The following is a 16,277-nucleotide window of genomic DNA, read 5'->3' on the forward strand; positions in this document are numbered from 1 at the left end:
CCGCAGCCAATCAGCGGCCGGCGAGGCGCGGCCACTTCCTGGTAGGAAGGCAGGGCGGTCTGCGGAGCTCGCTGGTCCGGGTGTCCCGCATCGGCTGCGCGCGGGTCCCGAGCGGCCGCGGCCAGCGAAGGCTTGGCGCCCAGTTCCCGTTTGCGTGTGGGGCTCCCACGGCTAAGCCTAGCCGCTCCGCCTAGCGCCATGTCCAAGCCACCTCCCAAACCGGTCAAACCAGGTAAGAGCTCTGCGCGCCGCGCGTGCGGGTCTCCAGGCTGCGGGTGTCCAGGCTGCGGGGCGCAGAGCTGGAGTTCCCGAGGAGCGCCCTCGGGTTCCCTCCGCCCTGCTCGCCAGTTCCAGCGGAGTGGTGGGGGCAGCACCTAGGTCGCCGCCACTTCCTCATAGCTCGGCGGTCGCTGTCAAGTTGGAGTTCTTGACCGGCGGGCGAACGGGAAGTGCGCTGCGGCTGGGTGGGGTTTGCGCCCGCTGCCTGCGGGGCCCGGAGGAGAGCGAGCCGGGGACCCGGGGTCTCCGGGTAGCTTTGGAGAGCTGCACCCGCGCTGCCAGCGGGACACTTTGGCCCCCGAGCCTCTCGACTCTTTGCTTTAGGCAGTGTCACTCTGTCGTGCGTCCTAGTGCTTTGCTTAGGGTGACTCCGGAGAACTAAACCGGAGAGAGCACGAAGTTCCTCAAAGCAGTTTTCTTGACCACTCTTCCTGGTTCACTTTTTGAAAGTTGTTCTTAGAGTGTTTTCTGTGGTGTGGAGAAACGAGAGCATTTAAAGGGACTGCTATATTTCAGTACGGCGTAATAAACTCGTAGTAGTTTTCACCGGATAGGTAATTGCCAGGCAGGAATCGTAGAAAGTGGGAGATTAATACTGACGAATTCCCAGCCCTTTTCTTCCAGTCTGCAACCTTGGTATTGAAAAGGCTGAAACTTGAAACAAGCCATTTTCATCATTCTTTATGGCAACTTACTCTGCTTCAGTATTTTTCGCCCCCCCTGGAGGTTTTTTTTTCTAAGTGTCAGTCACTCAAATTTAATAATTATTCAGTTTTATTCTTTTGTGACAGTATTAAGCCCCCGAATTTGAAAATAATGCACACACATTTGTGAAACAGGCATTTTCTGACGATCTGACGACTTCGATTTTTCAAGGCCCAGGGTGAAGGAAGTGGCTCAGACTGGCTTTGGCCTGAGCAGAGTCGGGGCGGTGCTGGTTTGCCGCCTTCGATGTGAAATCTGAGAAGTTTGCAATTTGCAATTTAGATGCGGATGTATGAGGTGGCAGTTTTGTAAACTTAGATGTTAAGTCAGGACTTCAAGTGTACAGCTATGCTGAGTTCTTTGATAGCTAAACAAAGCGCTCGGTTTTGAAGAGTGTCCCGAGAATCAGGTCGTGAGGTTTTTCATCCCGACAGATACATTAAAAGTGAAGTTCGTATTGCATCTGTGAGTGCTGGCAGGAACCTGCCTTCCTGTATGTGATTGTGAACTTGTGTGCTCGCGCACCCTTGGGTGTGGTTTAGGACTCATCCTGTTACTAAGTGTTGTCTACATCTCTGCTTTTTCCTCTAGCAAGCCAGAAACCACATGGCTAAACATTTTTACTATTTAGAGAGAACTCTGATTTCACAGGGATTTACAAGTGAGGCCCAGACATAAATAGTAAAGTTGCCGTGAAAGTCAGTTTGTTGATTTAGTAACTTACAACGAGAAATATTAGTGTCAGTAGGGCTTAACACTGGATGCTTGCAGACAGAAACCTTTATTATCATACTGGCTCATTTGTACTGTGTGGTAGGCTCTGGTCTAGTCACTCATACATGTTTGAATTCATTCACTTCTTCTGGCAAGTGTATCAGGTCAGTACCATTTTATCCCTATTGCCCCCCCTCTGGGGGGTATCAAAGAGAAGGCACAGAAAGTCAACTCATCTCTTGTCAGCTGTGGGTGGTGATGGATGGAGCATGGAGGAATGGAGCTCAGGTAGTCTGATTCCAAGCTTTGTGCTTTGCCCCCATGTGAAGGGGCCCTGAATGCTTTACAGCTTGCTAGGAATCTAAGGTTTCAGGCAGACTGCCTTATACAGAGTAGTGCTGAACACACCCGTTAGTGACACAGGTGTACTGCACTGTCCTTGTACTCCAGGCAAGTCGAAGGGGTAGAGGTCTCCAAAGCAACCTGGCATTCATGAGAACATAAGGTTTAATTTTTCATTTATTGCTTTGTTTACACCCTCCCTCATCCCAAAATACTTTTTAAAATTCACATTGTCAGAGAGTTGGGGAGAGGAAAAAGAAAAAGGTTTGGGGTAGAGAGAGGAGAATAAGAAGAAATGAGAAGAAAAGTAAGCCGAGAGGCACAGACATTCATGAAGCTCCTGTAAAGTTACTGAACCTGGCCCTCATGTGATTCTCAGCTTCAGGCAGACAGATGAGAGACTGATGGGAAGGCCACCAGTGCTCAGGAAATTAACATGTATTGCTTGTTCTGGGAAGCAGCTACTTTAATGGCCCTGAGATCTGAGACAAAATTTCCCATGGATTCTTTTCATCTGTTGGACGGGATATCTGTACAAGAAATAACAGAGGAATAAGACAACATGACTCCCAATTTAATAGGCAACATTGTAAATCCAGGATCTAGATGAGGGGGCAGAGGGACAGAGGACTTACTGTGAGAGTCTATTTGTGTCTTATTTTTCCTGCTGCAGTTGAAGAGACTAAGGGGTTCTTTTGGTTCACAGTTTTGGGGGATGTTCTACCACAGCTGAAAGTCCTGGAGGCAGGAGTGTGAGGCAGCTGGCCACACTGCATCTGTAGTCAAGAAACAGGGATGGATGTATGCTCCTGCACAGATATAGAGTCTTCGTTGTTATCCACATAGAGTACCCAAACCCAGGAAATGGTGCTGCCCTTGCCAGGGATGAGCACAATTCAGTTAACCTAATCAAAGTAATCTCTCCCAGGCATTCTTAATGACTGACCTAATCTAGATAATCCTCATAGGTAAATCTGGAAACTTGTCTCCTACATGATTCCATAGCCCAATTTAAGTCAGTATTAACAAACCGTCACAAAGGGACATTAAACAACAATGGGGATTAATGCATCTTTCAGGCCAAACAGCCTGAACCCAGCAGTTAGTGGAAGGAGGCTGTCCCGGTGAGTTCTGGTGAGAGCCAGCCACATTTGAACTATCAGAGGACTCAGCAGAATCTCACCATCCCCCTCTTTTTTCCTGGCCCATGTCAAGAGTGTCCTTTAGACATTCCCTTTTTCTTTGTACCTTTCTGTTTTCTTTCTATATTTGCTTCTTTCTCTGTTTCTTTTTGAGACAGGGTCCCGCTATCTACCCCTGGCTGATCTGGAACTTATTGTGTAGATCAGGCTGGACCTCACTGAGCTCAGTCTGCCTCTGCCTTACTACCTTGTCTGGTCTTTTGTTTAGACATTCCTTACTGTTGTTGGCCTTGCAGTGGGCACTGGGGGTTCCCAGGAGCAAGAAGATAAAGTCTACAGCTGGCTGACTGATCATGTCTTTTTGTTTAATAGTTTTAATCAGAAAAAAAAAGCAAACCTGAATGTATAGTGGTACATGTCTGGGACCCTAGCACTAAAGAGGAGGAGCTTAGCTATGTAGCACCTACTCAAAAACAAACCATAAGTAATAAAATATATTTTCTATTGTAGAATATTTGACACATACAGATAATAAATAAATATAATAAAATTTAAGAAACATCCTTTATCACCTAGAGATAATATGTGGCTTATATGAATAAACTTTCAGGTATTATTTTTTTCCCTGTAAGTCAGTTTTTATTACAAAACAGAAATAGTGGGCTAGAGAGATGGCTCAGCGGTTAAGGTTACTGACTGCTTTTCCAAAGGACCCAGGTTCAATTTCCAGCACCCACATAACTGTCTGTGACTCCAATTCCAGGGAATATGGCCTCCTCACACAGACATACATGCAGGCAAAACCCCAATACACATAATAAATAAATAAATAAATATTTTTTAAAAGGAAAATAGAAGCCATTATCTTTAGAATGGCATCCGAGTATCAGTTTGAGATGTCATGCTATGGGGCTGGAATATGTTTCTGTTCTATATTGTCTGTATTATGCTTGAAACACCTTTTCAGTCACAGTTTATCTGTGCCTTGCATAGCATTTTATCTGCTGCCGTGTCACTTTTGGCCCTGAAGGTGTGTCATTGAAACCTTCCCCTTACTCACTAGATGTGGCCTCCTGGCTCAGTCTTCAGTGCCTAGGAGTCCTCAGGTCTCTCAATTTGTGCAGAGAGCTTTTATGTGGTCTTCAATCACCCCAGGAGCCTTGCAAGGAGAGTGGCTCTACCTCTCGTGAAGTTGTACAGGACAGAATTTAGTTTTCACAGAGACTGAGAAACTTACTGAGCCTCGGGATAAGAAATGCACTGTACCTTGAGACCATCTCATTTTGGACAGATCTGGTGGCAGTCCACTGTAGCTGGAAACCCAATGTCTGACCTTGGCCATCTTCTCCAAATGGCTTATTGATTTTGGTGGTGAGAGGAAAGCAACATAAATATTTCATATGTCCTGTGAAAATAAATCTGTGGAACTTAGAAGAAACTAACTAACTAACTGGCTTCTTTGTTACTCATGATAAAAGCATAAAAGGTGCTGTATATATGCCCTTTAAATACAACTTGAGAGGAAAAGGGTCTCCATCTAAATGGTCTTAACTATTGTGTAATCCATCCCTGCATAAATAATGAATCAATGGTGTGTGTGTGTGTGTGTGTGTGTGTGTGTGTGTGTGTCTTGAGTTAAAGAGAAAGCTGTCTGCCTACTTTCTGGAAAATGGTTGTTTCACACAGAAAATGAGATTTGAAGTGTTGAGTTCTAATCCTCCTTGCAGGTGGTTTGGGTTTGGTTGGCTGTGGCTGATGCGCTTGTAGCTGTAGTTAAAGATGGGTTGGTGCTTCAAAAGAATGAAACAAGTTAGCTGGTGACTGAGGCGGCCACCTTCCTGTTCTTGCCAGTCATTCCCTACCTTATTTTTAACACCCGAGGAACCTTCCCAGCACCACAGGCAAGCTTCCCAACTTATTTTGAAAGTAGGAATTGAAGAGCAATTTTGCACTTGTACATATTTTGTTCTGTTTTTATGGTAGTGGGTTTTTGTTTTTATTGTTTTATTTCCCCTGTCCTGAGACAGTCTCTTTGTATAGCCCTAGCCACCCTGGAACTCATTCTGTAGACCAGGCTAGCCTCAAACACAGAGATCCACCTACTTCTGCTGGGATTAAAGGCATGCACCTCCACTACCCAATTCTAATTGGCATGGGATTTTAAAATTGTATCATCCCTACGAATTTGATGAGCTACTCTGGCTTTATATTCTTGGAATTCACCATGCACTTGCAATCTGTCTTTCCCCCTGGCTCTCCTGAGTTCTTGGGAACTTGGGAGAAATTTGAACTCAAAACTAAGGAAGATGCCACAATCAGTGGCATTGTACCTGAGCCAGAGGGACTCACTCAGGCGCCTTACAAGAATCAGAGGGAGCACCAAGCAGGGTCTTCATGACCTGCCTCTTTCTGAGAGACTCCTTGGCCTCACTCACTCCTGTGAAACAAGAGCTGTCCTCAGCCTGGGGTTAATCTGGAAAGGCCACGATGTGTCTTCTTGAGAATCTCCGGAGCAAACACTGGGCTGCCACATCCTAACCCTCTGAGCATAGGGGACAGCCTTTGATAGAGGCCAATCTTTGATGAGACTCATCTGACAATTGTCTCTGACTCCGGAAGTCAGGAAGATTTCTGTGTCTCATCTTTGCTTAAAGTCCAGACTCTGATACTGCTTACCTCTGATGCATTGCTTCCTGAGGTTTCTGGGGTTTTCTAGAGCACATACTCTTTTAACTGTTTGGGGGTCTGCTGTCTTGAGGAAACAGAGAAGCTTCATCTTGATAGTACTCCTAGAAGACCTCAATTGGGACATTCTCACAGATTTTTTCAGGCTATTTAACTGGCTTTGAAACATTGCAAGAGAAACCATTCCCTCCCAAGTTCATATACCAAATATGTGCTAAACTTGAAGTGGTTTCCAGCCTTAGTTTTCTGCTGGGGAAGAAAGCTGCCTCTTCAACCACATCTGCATTTAGGGTCTAAATACAAGTTTCCTACAAGCTGCCTACCAGAATCTGGCCCTAACGTAGCTGCTTTCTAAAGTAGGAGCTGCTGCTATGGCAATTGCTGTCATCCACGTTCTGAGAAGCCCTCCCCGTCCACAGGGGTTCTGGTTCTTGCTGAAAGCCTTCCTTCCCCTTCTGGAGGGCCAAGTCTGTAACTAGATGTTGAGGCTCAGGGTTTCTTTGGGGATTTGGTTCCTAGGACTTGATTCTGCTTGTTGTGGGCTGTGTTTTCTGTAACAAACTTTTGCCTGTTTCCTGGTTGGACTGGGGTCTCTGATGTCTCATTGCCTGTTCTGGGCTCCCTTTTGACTGATATCTAGATCCCCGATGCTCAAACTGTCCTTAACCCTTGTTATTTGCCACTGTTTTACTGTCTAGATACTTTCCCAGATGGGCCTTTTGCATTTCACAGTGGGCCTGGAGGTCTTTCTGCTTTTGGGTAGGCTTTGGTATGGGCTTGCTTCTCTCTTTATGCCTCATTTTGGGCAGACCTCAATGGCATGGCCAACTTGTTTGGGTATGATGGTGATGCCTTAAGGCACCAGGGCCACAGGCCTGGGGAGCTTTACCAGAGCATCTTGTTTAGGGTTATCCCAGTCTTCCTTATTTAACAGAACTTCGTTTCTTTTTGTCTCTGCATGGGTCCTGAGAATGAACTCATTGCTTATGTGATAGTAAGTGCTAACCCAATCATTGTAGTTTCCCAGGTCCAAGATACTTACATTAAAATATAAGGTAAGAATCTGGGATATAGCTCAGCTGGTAGAGTGCTTGCCAAATGTGCACAACGACCTGAGTCCAATCCCCAGTATCATATAAACCAGGCACAGTGGTGCACCCTGTAATCTCAGCATGGGAGCTAGAGGAAGCAGGATCAGAGCCTCAAGGCCAGAGTCACTGACGTAGCAAGTTTAGGGCCAGCCTGGGCTATATAAGACCCTGTCTCAAAACAGATAAAAGGTGTATATACAGTAAGTAAGAAACCTGCTCTGGAAAGGAACACCCTGAATAGTGAGTGACTCTCTGATGGCAGGATTCGGGAATGGAAACCACCCAAGGGTGGATATTAGAGCCCCAGGCTATACACTGTAGAGGTGGAGGAGGCCACTTACAGAAATGTAAAAAAAAAAAATACAACCCAGCTTCGAGATTAAGTTCTGGTTCTGAGTGTTCAGTTAACTTGCTAGGTGACCTTGGTAAGTCACAAGACCACTCTGGACATCAGTTTCGTCATCACATCTTAAATCTGATTCCAGTTTATCACTTTGGACTGGCCTTTTATATGATTTCTCATATTTCTGGATAATTTCATGCACTCTGCTTCTAATAAACCCTTGGATCTTTTAGTTACTCGATACCTGCCCCTTCCTGTGCCTGCTGCTCAGTGCCGTGTGAATCCACACTTGTGGAGAGATGGAATACTCCAGGTCAGAGTTCCTTGGCTGATATGAGCGGGAGAAGAGGATGGCAGGAGGACTAGGGTGGGGTGCAGTGTATTGATAAGTAGATCTGGTCCTATTCACTTGTTCTGCCTGTGTAGGATGGAGAAAGAACATTGGGAACCTGGCAGGATGCTTCAGCAGCACCATATGCACTGATTCTAATGGGACCGTTGTAAAATGTGATGTGCATGCGTGACTGCCAAGACAGGTCCTTTATTTTTCTTTGTGACTTATTTACTTATTAAACTAATAGTTTTATGATTTGTGCAATTATTGCAATATATTTTGATTGTATTTCACATACTCCTCTCCCAGCTCATTCCAGACCTAACCTTTACCCATCCTATTTCCTCCCAGCTGCCTATCCCCCCCATCCTTTTTTTCATTTTTTGTTTGTTTGTTTTAATACCCCACTGAGTACAATTTATGCTGCCTCGGTCTCTATACTCATGGCTTTGGAGCCATGCTCTGGAGTGTGGTCAACCTAGCAGGGGCCACACCCTTAAAGAAAACTACCCTCCTACCTCCAGAAACCATCAACCCATGCAGGATTTTGTGTTTAGCAAATGTCAGTTCTGTGGGCAGGAGCTCTAGGAATATGACTTGTAACTTTTAGAAATTCATTCTCTGTTTAAAGTGTCCTTTACAGTTCACCTTTTCCGGGCACTCCCATCTTATCTTTCTGTCTCTATTAAATGTGACAGCCAAACTATGGGCTCAAGGTCAGACTTGCTTTACAGGAATCCCCATTCTGATTCTTTTCATTGCTGATCTTCCCCTAAAAGGGTGACTGTCCAAGTGTTACTCTTCATTGATTTGTGTCTCACTGAGAACCTGAAAACTCTTATTTTCTTCCATCCCCTCTCCCTGACTACTGAGTAAACAGCTCTTAGACTTGGGCTTAAGGGATTAGCTCTAGAATTTATAATTACAGTCGTAGGAACAAGTTTCATTGCAGTGACTTTAGGATTCAAAAATTCTATTTAATGGAGATTATAATACTTTGAATATTAATTTGTTGGGATAGAGGGTGAGAGACGGTGGGCTATGTTTGAAGGTAGACAATGAGTATAGAGGAGAGTGAATTCTGTGTCTGTCTCTGAGCCTGAGGTTCAGGTGACCATAGTGGTCATATGTGGGTGGGGCCACAGCCCTGACAGTGCTGGTTCTTCAGTCTTCTGCCCCAGGCACTCCATTCACACATTACACAGCAAATACTGCCATAGGAACTAGGCTTGGGAGGGAGGCAGGGCATCCATGGAGTGTAAGGGCAAATTCCATAGTCTTCCTCCACACATGTCTCCATACCCATAAATATGCGCAATGATGCTCTGGGTGCCCATCAACTCATATGTTTTAAAGCAATCCATGAGCCTAGTATGGCCTCATTGGGGAGCAGAACCTTGTGTCGTATAGTGTCCTGGAGGTGGGGCACTAAAATTTATGACTTTCAGGGCTTGCCACCTCACTTGTTAGGCCCTGAGAAAAAAGGGGTTTTTTACTCTAACAGCCCTGCAATTTACCCTATTCTGATTGTGGCCCCAGAAAAACCACATCTTTACTTTAGCTGGTCCTGTTCTCCAGGGAAATTCTAGAGGTCTCTGCTCCCTTTGACCTCTTCCTTCTTCTTAACTGAGGTGGTTTGGGGAAACACTATGATACTTCACCCAGTAAAGGTCATCTCTGGCCCTATGGGAGCCACTTAGACTTACTGGGACTTTCCACATCTCCGTATTTCTGTTAAAGCCCGTTGTCTCTATAAAGGATCTCAACTGTGAGGACCACAGCTCACCACCTGGCTGTCTGTCTGCTGCTTAGTGGCCAGGGTTGAAGAGATGGAGACTCCAGACCAGGCCCTGGAATGGAATGTCAGTAGAAACATATTTTAGTGCCACATTTCCAGGGCCACCATCCATCCTTGCTCCTCCGGTGGCATGTGTGGTCCAGACCTCTGAAGTAATGCTGCTGTGCTTGAGAGAAGATGCAGCCAGGCCAGCAGTCTCCAGCTGAAATCCAGTGTCGGTGGCTGTGACTGTTCCGGACACTCGCTGATTTCGTGCAGATGGCTTCTCTGAGCCCCCCACCCCTGGCTGTGCCCCCCTACCCCAAAACAAAACAAAACAACAGCTGAGCACTAGACCAAGGGCCTCACACAATACCCTTCAGCCATGTCTCTAGCCATCTTTTTATTTTGAGACAGAATCCTCACTGGCTACCCTGGCCTTGAATTTGCCTCCTAAGTATTGCAGGACTTTGCCATCAAGGCTGACTCCTGAGACAGCGTCTTTGTGGTCACTGCAGATAAAAAGTGGAATCCTTTTGTTTTTGGAAGAGGAAGGGCTCAGTTTTCAAAGTTATTGTTTGCTGATTTTTTTCCCTTTTTCTCATGATTTTTACATCTTGAACATGCCTGGGTTTTATTTTGTTACAGCAGCGTTTGAGTATTACTTTCTGCCAGTTTTAGCCACCCAGCCAAGACTGCATTTGGCCCCCAGTGATTCTTCCTGTCGCTCCCACACTGCAAACCCTTGTTTCTGGGCCAGGTTTCAGGAGTTCATTCATCCTCAACATGTTTCTAGGGTTCATATGTGTTGAACACATTTTTCACAGCACTTTGTCTTGCTAGTGTGTGCCCATGGGAGCTAAGTTTAAGAGGGTTTCGTTAGGGGCTGGAGAGATGGCTCAGAGGTTAAGAGCACTGACTGCCCTTCCAAAGGTCCTGAGTTCAATTTCCAGCAACCACATGGTGGCTCACAACTATCTGTAATGAGATCTGGTGCCCTCTTCGGGCCTGCAGACATACATGCAGGCAGAATACTGTATACATAATAAATAAATATTTTTTTTAAAAGAGGGTATCGTTAACCCTAGTGTTCTAGTTATTTAAATCTGAAGGGTTTTGTTGCTGTTTGCTTTTTTCCCCCACAAATTTCCTAAACACTGGTTACATGTATATTAATATAATGAAATGATCTGACCTGTTGTTTCAAATTACGGACCTCCCCGTAGTAGGACAGAGTGTCTGCAATTAGTTATGACTAGTGTGCAGAAAGGGTGAAGGCAGGGTGTGGATACTTCAGGGGGAGGAGAGAAAATAGGAACAAGAACATTGGAGTGAATCATTGAAAGGAAAGGTTTTTGTTTCTTTAATAAAATCTTTAGTTTTATGAAAATGTGTGCACGTATATATGTGTGTGGGGGGTCTTTTTCAAGCACTTGAAAGAGTGCACACATAGGCTTAGATATATAAGTGTTTTAGCGATTGCTGCCCTTGAGGAGTTGGTTATGCCTGCCTTCTCTGATTGTGTGGAATTTATATGCAGTTCCCAGCCATTGGAAATAATGTGGAAAACCACTAAAAGCTAAAGTGCAAACACCCCTCCCCCTGCCTCTCTGATCTTGAGAAATCTCTGTCACATGTTCCTGCCCCAGCCTGATCTCTCACCCCTTTTCCCACCCTTTGCCTGGGGCACACGGACCTGGTGGTTGTCCCTGGAATGCACTTCCTGCCCTGCAGCCCCTGTGTGCTCATACTGGTTTGTGTTCTGGGGCTTCCTTTCCCTACTCTCCCTTTGCGTGGGCACCTTATGCTGTCATTCTGAATTGAAGCTGACATTGCCCTGTAAGCTGTGCTGATCTCAGTGCTCACTGGTGTCTGTGAGTGTTTTTGCCATTGTAGGGATTTGTCTGCCTGTCATTTCTTTTCATGGCTGTTTCAGGGAGAAGATGGGCATCTATTAGTAGATCCTGATAAATTGTACATGACTCCCAAGTTGTCCTTTAACAGGACATTAATAAAGAACATGTTTTCTTGTAATTCCTATTCATTCTTGGCAGTTCATGACATACAAGAAATAAACATGACTTGTAGTTATGCTACCCAAGGAAATAGCATTTCATGTTTTCTTGTAGTTTTCCTTCATGCGTGTCTTGCTGTACATTGCTAATTGCATGTACATCACAGCCAGTCTCTTATGTAATAGCATCACCTAAGTTTGTTTCCCAAAGCTGTATGTTTCAAACATTGCTGATCCTGGGGTCTTGCATATATGAGACAAGTACTTTTGATCATCCTGGCCTGGAATACTCGATCTGCTGCCTGGTGGCTTTGAATGTGTGACCATACATCCTGCTTGAACCTTCCAAGTATCTGGGATAACAGACTGATGCCACCTGGCCCAGCTCAGAAACCAATTTTTTAAGAAGATGATAAAAGTTTAAAGGTAGTATGCTCTAGAATTGAATACATGTACACATTATTGAATGTTTTAAATCTATGAATAATTCTATATTCATGTCCCTAAATCTGTTTAAAAAGTACACACATAAACTCATTTAATTCTCCAGTACATCCAGGATGTAATGTATGTTCTGTTCCTTTAATTAAAGCATTGAGATATTTTTGTCAGGATATTGTATGTGAGGCATTCCCTAATATAGAAAACTAGAATTGGATAATATTGTTTTGTGTCAGTGACAGCAAAAACATGGGCATTAATCCCTAAGTAATGTACAAATGCACATACTAACAACTAACAAAGACACATACGTGTGAGAAACTGTATGTGCTGCTCTATGTATATTAATATTTTCACTCTCAGGAACATGTGGGTTCTCTGAGGACTACTCAGTGCTGAGAGCTTGGATTCTTCACCTTTACCTCAGCCATCTAGTCTAACCCTGAACCCACAGCCCTTGGGAAGCTTTTTCCTTGTTCTATGGACACAGCCTAGGGTCTTCCCATCCATAAATGTAGCTCCTCAGCTATAAAATATGGTTAATAAATGATTTTAATAATTTCAAGGAGTCGTTACTGTGGTGCCTGGCCCTTGGTAAATCAATGTCTTGTAAATATGAGTTTAGAAGGGTCATTTAGTTTTCAGTGAATGGTGTTTTTTTGTTGCTATTTTGTTTTGTTTTTGTTTTTTGAGACAGGGTTTCTCTGTGGCTTTGGAGGCTGTCCTGCAACTAGCTCTTGTAGACCAGGCTGGTCTTGAACTCACAGTGATCTGCCTGTCTCTGCCTCCCAAGTGCTGGGATTAAAGGCGTATGCTACCACCGCCTGGCACATTCAGTGAATGGTTTTAATGTTGGGGAATTTCCTCTCTCTGGTCTTGGATATATGGAGACATTTGCCCAGCTAATGTGGGGTCTTTGGAGAGCCCATGGGTGGCAGCTCCCCTTGCTCTGCTGTAATGTGCCTTTGTCTAAGTTGTTCCTTTCAGAAGGGGCCATGGGAGAGCGGCTTTTCTGTACAGGGGCAAATACCGAATGGTTCAGGCTTGGTGGGCTGCTGGGGTCTGTAGTGACCACATGCATTGAGAGAGTGAACCAGACAGAATGTAAATGAACAGCTGTGTTCTGAGCAATGATAAGTGAACTCAGATCATTTTCATGCACTGGGAAGTACTGTTTAAAACTGTACAGCTATTCTTAGGTCCTGGGTCATATAAAACTAGGCTGTGCCAGGTCAGTTATTGGGCTTCTGCCTTTCACAGAAAATGATCTGTATAGTTTCAGAACTAAAACCATTTTCCTCCAACTATTGAGGAGTGTTTAGCAACCATCATCCCCTTGTCCCCTTTCTCTAATATTTAGTTACCCAGGGCATAGTCCGCAAAGAACTTGTCATCTGGAAGTTTGAATCCTGTTTTGTAGGACCTTTATGTCTATGTGGAAGAACTAAAAGTAACTAAGGTTGCTGAGAGGTGCTGCAGAGTAGAAGCAAATGAAAACAATGGACTAGAAAGGCACACTGTTAATAAACAGAACCCTCTTGTCAGCAAACACACTGGCTACTGTTTGTAAGGAGCCTGCCATTCCTACCCTGAAATCAAGACACACTGCAAATTCTTCCGTCTTCCTACCCCTTTCTGTCTGCCCACTGCTGTTTGGACTGGATAAGGAGGTGGCAGTCTTTTAGTAAGGAGGTAGTATTGGAATAAGAGGAATACAAACAGTGTTCATAATCTTTTCTACTGATTTGCTTTAATCCAAGAGTATGTGGGAAGAAATGTATTCAGTTACGTTATTCTTCACCTCCACGGCTCTTGGATGTTCCTGTGCTTCCAATCACACTGGTTTTCTATCTCTATTTTTGAAGCAGTGGGCTTTTGTGGAATGATACACATGGAAATCCAAGCCAAGAAATGTGCTCTGAGATGAGATTTGTGGGCGATGGAGTCCACAAAGCCCCAGGGAGGTCCGTGTTGACCCCATAGAGCACAGCTGTTTCCTTTCCCCTCAGGAGCTCAGGAGCGGAAAGATGGCTGTGGCTCTTGGATATTGTCCCTTAGACTCCTCTGCTTCATTTCTGAGCAGAAAACATCCTGTTTCAGGGCCTGGAGAGATGGATCAGCAGCTAAGAGTGCTTGCTGCTCTTGCAAAGGACCCAGGTTCAATTCTCAGCCCCTATGTCACGCAGGACAGTTTGTGACTTTAACTCTAGCCCCAGGGGATCTGATTCCTTTCTCTCTCCTGCACTCACATGCACATACCCACACACAGACAGATGTGTGCATGATCAAAAAGAAAACAAATCTAAAACTAAAAGCAGCAAAAACAACAGTTCTGTTTGGTCATGCATGAATGATATAATACCAATGAATGGTAGAAAACATTAAGGCTTTTACTTAACCCCAAAATGTTAATATTCTAAAGGTATAACACTTTCTTTTATGACCACAAAGTATATAAGATTAATATTTCTTTCATTCTCCTAGGAAAATGTAAAAAATATATGTATACACCAAATTCATGTTTTCTATTATTTTTGGTCAAATTATTTTCTTTCTTTTGAGAACTCTAAAATTGGTTGTACTATTTGCTTTTGAGGGAGAGGGAGAATATTGTGTTTTTGTGCATAGCTGAATCTTAAAACTAAAACAAAACTGAGGAAATATTTTGTATTCCTTAGAGAGTCTTTCAGCAGATAGCCTGGAGTATGACTTTTAGGGTTTATCTTTTGACCTTGACTTCTAGTAAGACATGTTTAATTATCTAGTCCACAAAAATACATAGAAACATATGCATACACATCTCCACACATACAAATCCCTCACACTCAGGAATTTAGTAAGATAAGAAACTCATCTTAGCCTTATACTTCCCTCAGAAACTGCCTCTCAGCTTTTACCAACTGGCCAGCTGACAACCCACATACAATGACAACTGCTTAAGTATGCATTGTAGATGGCAGAGGAAAGTTCATACCTAATTTTGGTACCAAACCAGGCATCAAAGAAGGCATGGTATTTGGGTTTACTATTATCTTAATGTAATCATTAACAATGATTGTGAAACCATGAATGTTAAGCCCCAAATCATTTGAAGACTGAAAATTGTATGTGCAGATTGAGAATTATTGTTGAGATAGCATGATTGCTAATAGTCTTTGTGGGATCATCATCTAGTTAAGTCCAGGTGGTGAGAAGGTACACACTGCCCTCAGCTTCGGCTAAGTAGGAACCAAGGCTTACTATCACATGGGCAACCTTGTCATGGGCAATAACTGTCATAGCAGAGCTGGTGTGATAGAGAATAGGGACTTTTGTAAAGAGCTAGACTTATGGTGTGGAGAAATTATGGTCTCTGTCCTTTTACATGAAATTCTGAAAATTGGTGTACAGCTGGTTGATGGCTAGTGGGTAATGTACTTGCACTCAAGAATGAGAACCCAAGTAAAAGCTACTCATGTGGTGTAAGCATCTGTTACCTAACATTCCTAGGTTGGAGGGTTGAGACAGAAGTCCCAGAAGTTCTCAGGCCAGCCAGCCTGGAGTATATACTAGAAAAACAGAAGACCCTTTCTGGAAGGCCTGGCCTAGTTCTCTGAATATGATTGCTTTCACAAACATAAGCACAAGCTCACATTGTACAGACACACATACACATGTACATAGACACATTATAGATGAGCAAAAAATTAAAAGGGTCTTTTAGATCATCTAGTAAGTTTATAACCATCTAGTTTAACTTTTGAATAGTTTTCCATTTTTATAATATTATAGTATTTCATTCTATGTAGATGAATGTCTTGCCAAATATTAATTTTAACAGTTTCTTGTGTGCTGCCAATATGCCAAAATCTGTATTTGATAAATTCTAAAATACCTATTTAGGCATTCATCCATCCCCAGTGAAGTAAACATTTCACAAGATCATTATTTCAGCTAAGTATAGTATGCTCTCATCTTTTCTGATCTAGTTAATAGTTTGTTATTTTTTTCAGGCAATCTCACTGTGTGGCCCAGACTGCACGAAATCATCCTATCTCAGTATCCTGCAGGGTGATAGTTCGTGTCACCCTGTGTAGCCTTATTTAATTTTTAAAGCTATTTGTTTTGTTTCTTGGTCTACTAATGGCTTCTGACCTGTGGTTTTAAAATGCTGAGACTCACTTGCTCTGGCAATGGTGAGACAACATGGATAGGTCATTTTGGCATGTGATATTTTCTTGTGCAAGAGAAAGGGTTTTCTTTTTTTTTTTAATTTAAATTAGAAACAAGCTTGTTTTTACATGTCAATCTCAGTTCCCTCTTCCTCCCCTCCTCCCCTGGTCCCCACCGACCCCCTATTTCATTCCCATTTTGCTCCCCAGGGAGGTTGAGGTCTTCCATGGGGGATCTTCAAAGTTTGCCATATCATTT

The 16,277-nt window shown here is 43.7% G+C and overlaps 1 protein-coding gene across 2 annotated transcripts in view; it reads left to right on the plus strand.

Moving 5' to 3' along the window:
* The first annotated feature begins 46 nt into the window (after positions 1-46).
* Positions 47-16,277, plus strand: part of Ostf1 (osteoclast stimulating factor 1) — a 50,451-nt gene continuing 34,220 nt past the window's right edge. For both annotated transcript variants that reach the window (XM_005063777.4, XM_021225461.2), the window contains exon 1: positions 47-232. In XM_005063777.4, the coding sequence (XP_005063834.1) occupies positions 199-232 (34 nt within the window). In that variant the 5' untranslated portion in view covers positions 47-198. The remainder of the gene's footprint in view (positions 233-16,277) is intronic.

Source organism: Mesocricetus auratus, unplaced genomic scaffold, assembly GCF_017639785.1.
Source record: "Mesocricetus auratus isolate SY011 unplaced genomic scaffold, BCM_Maur_2.0 Super-Scaffold_4256, whole genome shotgun sequence".
NCBI classification, from domain to species: Eukaryota; Metazoa; Chordata; class Mammalia; order Rodentia; family Cricetidae; genus Mesocricetus; species Mesocricetus auratus.